This window comes from Coregonus lavaretus (assembly GCF_964263955.1).
Source record: "Coregonus lavaretus genome assembly, chromosome: 17".
NCBI classification, from domain to species: domain Eukaryota; kingdom Metazoa; phylum Chordata; class Actinopteri; order Salmoniformes; family Salmonidae; genus Coregonus; species Coregonus lavaretus.
In genome coordinates this window covers 45,763,072-45,767,950 of record NC_140004.1, presented here as the reverse complement: position 1 = coordinate 45,767,950, position 4,879 = coordinate 45,763,072, and the positions used below count along the sequence as shown (strand labels likewise).

At 45.7% G+C, this 4,879-nt stretch overlaps 1 protein-coding gene across 1 annotated transcript; it reads left to right on the top strand.

The window, feature by feature from the left end:
- The first annotated feature begins 793 nt into the window (after positions 1 to 793).
- Positions 794 to 4,191, top strand: LOC311144863 (epigen-like). The gene is made up of 5 exons (XM_084181017.1): positions 794 to 895; positions 1,932 to 2,078; positions 2,560 to 2,680; positions 2,793 to 2,951; positions 3,513 to 4,191. The coding sequence occupies exons 1-5, from the start codon at positions 868 to 870 to the stop codon at positions 3,568 to 3,570; spliced, it is 513 nt and encodes a 170-aa protein (XP_084037143.1). The 5' UTR covers positions 794 to 867; the 3' UTR covers positions 3,571 to 4,191.
- The last annotated feature ends 688 nt before the right edge of the window (positions 4,192 to 4,879 follow it).

The window sequence follows — 4,879 nt, the reverse complement described above, 5'->3', positions numbered from 1 at the left end:
GAGGGGGAGAGAGAGAAAGGGGGAGAGAGCGAAAGAGGGGGAGAGAGAGAAAAAGAAGGGGAGAGAGAAAAAGAGGGGGAGAGAGAGAAAGAGGGGGAGAGAGAAAAAGAGAGGGAGAGAGAGAAAGAGGGGGAGAGAGAAAGAGGGGGAGAGAGAAAGAGGGGGAGAGAGAAAAAGAAGGGGAGAGAGAGAAAGAGGGGGAGAGAGAAAAAGAAGGGGAGAGAGAGAAAGAGGGGGAGAGAGAAAGAGGGGAAGAGAGAGAGAGAGGGGGAGAGAGAGAAAGAGGGGAAGAGAGAGAGAAAGGGGGAGGGAGAGAGAAAGAGGGGGAGAGAGAGAAAGAGGGGGAGAGAGAGAAAGGGGGAGAGAGCGAAAGAGGGGGAGAGAGAGAAAGGGGGAGACCAAGAAGGAAAGGGCATGGACTTCATTAAGTGCTGTAAACTCCAGATGCTGTGTGGGCTGACCACACAGGTGTGTCTTCTGTGTGTGTGTGTATATAAATGTGCGTGTGCGCACGCGTGTGTGTGTGTGTGTGTGTGTGTGTGTGTGTGTGTGTGTGTGTGTGTGTAAGCGCGTCCTTGTAAACCTGTTTAATACCTGGCCAAGAGGCCTCTGCCTCTGCATGCAGGTAACCGGGGGCAATGGGACAGGAAGTGAAACGGGGGACGCAGCCGAGCGTGCCATTTTGGGGGAACGGAAATATTAATTACCAGAGAATTCAGGTTCTGCCATTGGTTGTGCAAGTCGTGACAGGGATTAAAGGGGTATAAAAGCACAGCACACTTTCACTGTAATCCACACAGCTGAGGAAGAGAGAATCCGAAGACTACCACACACCACTGGAAGGCCACACTCTTAGAAAACCACAAGATGTCAGGACCAAAACAGACACTGACGGGTGAGTATCCTGCAACCGTGTGTGTCTGTGCGCTACACTGCTTTTCTCTAGCACTAATAACTACGAAACTAACCAACAAGCCCTTCATCCGGTCACCCAGGTACGTTAGTGCTGGGATAGAGCAAAAAATGTAGCACCCCTTGGGGATCCCTCAGAGAATTGAGACAACCCAGCCAGAGCTGTATATTGTATTTGATGGATTTATCTATAGAGATATACTGTAGGTAGGCTATACATAATTTTACTGTATGGCTTTGAACCTACACAATGTAGTAGGTTCACACCCACAGGAGGCTGCTGAGGAGAGAACGGCTCATAATAATGTCCGGAATGTAGCAAATGGAATGGCATCAAACACCTGGAAATCATGTGTTTGATGTATTTGATACCGTTCCACCGATTCCGCTCCAGCCATTACCACGAGCCCGTCCTCCCCAATGAAGGTGCCACAAAAAAAGCAGCTTTTTGCAACCTGACCCTCTGCCAACACTTTACAAAAGCAACCTTCCGTCTAGCCTAATCACTATCTGACAAGTGTCTGGACAGGCTCGTGCTTTCACCTGTCCAATCACGTCAGATCAGGAAGTACTGAGAGAATTAGATTTTGAGAATGTCTGTTGTTAGAAGAACTTTAGAACAGTGTTCTAGAAGCGATGATATGGAATGAGATCAGTTAAAGGTGTGTGGACAACCCATCATCTTATTCTCCCGAGTGGCGCAGTGGTCTAAGGCACTGCATCGCAGTGCTAGCTGTGCCACTAGAGATCCTGGTTCGAATCCAGGCTCTGTCGAGACCTATGGGGCGGCGCACAATTGGTCCAGGGTAGGGGAGGGAATGGCCGGCAGGGATGTAGCTCAGTTGATAGAGCATGGCGTTTGCAACGCCAGGGTTGTGGGTTTGATTCCCATGGGGGGCCAGTATGAAAAATAAAAATAATGTATGCACTCACTAACTGTAAGTCGCTCTGGGTAAGAGCGTCTGCTAAATGACAAAAAAACGTAAATGTAAAATGACCGCCATCCCTCCATTCCACAGCCTTCTCCACCTCTCTGGCTGCAGTGCTCCTCCTCCTCCTCTCCACAGGGACCCAGTCAGCAGAACCTTCAGACAACCTTCAACCAACACAGTGGACACTCAGCCTGGACCTTGCAGAACCCACAAACACCGTGCTACCTGTAAATGGTGAGTTTAAACTATTCCTAACAGCTACTCTAAGAGGCTGCGTTTACACAGGCATCCCAATTCTGATCTTTTGCCCAATTATTGGCAAACAATCTGATCTGAATGGTCAAAAGACTTCCTGGGAAAAAAGGTATCCTAATCCTGAATAAACTGGAAGGCCCTCTTTTGTTGTTTGTTGGAAATGGTTGCTACAGGTTTTTTTTATACCATCACATCAAAAGAGAGCCTTCCAGTTTGTTCAGGATTCAGATACCTGTTTCCAAAGATCACCTGCCCCTGGCTGCGCCCCCACGCCCCACCTTGGCTAGACTGAATGTAAGGGTTAAGGGCTTTAGATTAAAGCTTCTGCTACATGAACCGTGCGTGTGTGTGTCTGTGTGTGTGTGTGTGTGTCTGTGTGTGTGTGTCTGTGTGTGTTTTACGCTACTGCTTTTTTTTGTAGTAGGGACGATAAAGATATTGTCTGATTGACTGATTGCAGGTAGTGACATGGAGGAGCCTCGCGTTCTGAGGATGTCAAGACCCTGCAAAGACGAAGATGCTGACTACTGCCTGAACGGACAGTGCATGTACCCCCTTGACAGCGATACCCCTGCCTGCACGTAAGATATCACACAGACACACACACACACACACACACACACACACACACACACACACACACACACACACAATTAACTAAAAACGACCTGAACTCTGTCTCTCTGTGTGTAGGTGTGACTCGTCCTATAGCGGACCTCGCTGTGGTCTGTTGGTCCACCAGGCAACGCTGTGCAAGTCAGCCACAATAGAGGAGGTGATTGGCATCTGTGTGGGCGTGGCCTTGCTTGTCTGCTGCCTTGCTGCCATTCTCTACTGCTGCATCAAGAGAAGGTACACACGCTCACACACACTCACACACACACACTCACACACTCACACACATGCACACGCACACACACACACACACCGATGCACCGCCTGTCAGGGGCTAGAGAAACATGGGAAGAGAGAGAGAAACATGGGAAGAGAGAGAGAAACATGGGAAGAGAGAGAGAAACATGGGAAGAGAGAGAGAAACATGGGAAGAGAGAGAGAAACATGGGAAGAGAGAGAGAAACATGGGAAGAGAGAGAAAGAGGAAACGAAGGAGAAAGAAAAACAGGGTCGTGTTGAGCGTTGTGACAGTTTCAACAGGGTCGTGTTGAGCATTGAAATGTAATGAGTAGAGATGACATAATTCCTTACTCTATCAGAGGAGATAGAAGCAGAGCAAGTTGGGTGGCAGGTAGCCTAGCGGTTAGAGCAATGGGTTTGTATCCCTGGATTTAGCCTCTTACATAAAATATGTGCAAGATGGAATAAGATGGTTTCTATAGTTTGTCTAACTTTTGATAATTTTCTGTCTCTTTTTTTGGTCTCTTCCTCCTCTGCTGTACCTCTCTCTCTTTCTAGGTGTGAAAAAAAGTATCTTCCCTATAAGACCTGCGGTGGCTCGGAGAACTCAGTTTAGTTTGATCCATCTGTTTCTCCATCATCGTCATCATCATCATCATCATCACCACCATCTCCATCACCACCATCTCCATCACCACCATCTCCATCACCACCATCATCACCACCATCTCCATCACCACCATCATCACCACCATCTCCATCACCCCCATCTCCATCACCACCATCTACATCACCACCATCATCATCATCACCAACATCATCATCATCACCAACATCATAATCTCGTCCCAACCATTCCATGATGATATTTTGAACATGTCTTCCCATAACAAATTAAGGCTATTTATTGAAATGTCTCAGTTATTTTTTTTATGTGAGCATGTATTTAATATTTTTGTAATAAATGTTTTTAAATCGAATCACTAATGTTTGAAGATTTTTTAAATATGATATAAAGAAGTCAACGTCCTCATCATCATTACATCATGGGTAGGTCTACAGTCGTGGTGAAAAGTTTTGAGAATGACACAAGTATTGGTCTTCACAAAGTTTGCTGCTTCAGTGTTATGAGATATTTTTGTCAGTTGTTACTATGGGATACTGAAGTATAATTACAAGCATTCCATACGTGTCAAAGGCTTTTATTGACAATTACATTAAGTTTATGCAAAGAGTCAATATTTGCAGTGTTGACCCTTCTTTTTCAAGACCTCTGCAATCCGCCCTGGCATGCTGTCAATTAAATTATTTCACCTTTATTTAACCAGGTAAGCCAGTTGAGAACAAGTTCTCATTTACAACTGCAACCTGGCCAAGATAAAGCAAAGCAGTGCGATAAAAATAACAACACAGAGTTACATATGGAATAAACAAAACATAAAGTCAAAAATACAACAGAAAATATATATACAGTGTGTGCAAATGTAGTAAGTTATGGAGGTAAGGCAATAAATAGGCCATAGTGCAAAATAATTACAATTTAGTATTAACACTGGAATGTTAGATGTGCAAGAGATGATGTGCAAATAGAGATACTGGGGTGCAAATGAGCAAAATAAATAACAATATGGGGATGAGGTAGTTGGGTGGGCTAATTACAGATGGGCTGTATACAGGTGCAGTGATCGGTAAGCTGCTCTGACAACTGATGCTTAAAGTTAGTGAGGGAGATAAGACTCTCCAGCTTCAGAGATTTTTGCAGTTGGTTCCAGTCATTGGCAGCAGAGAACTGGAAGGAATGGCGGCCAAAGGAGGTGTTGGCTTTGGGGATGACCAGTGAGATATACCTGCTGGAGCGCATACTACGGGTGGGTGTTGCTATGGTGCCCAATGAGCTAAGATAAGGCGGGGATTTGCCTAGCAGT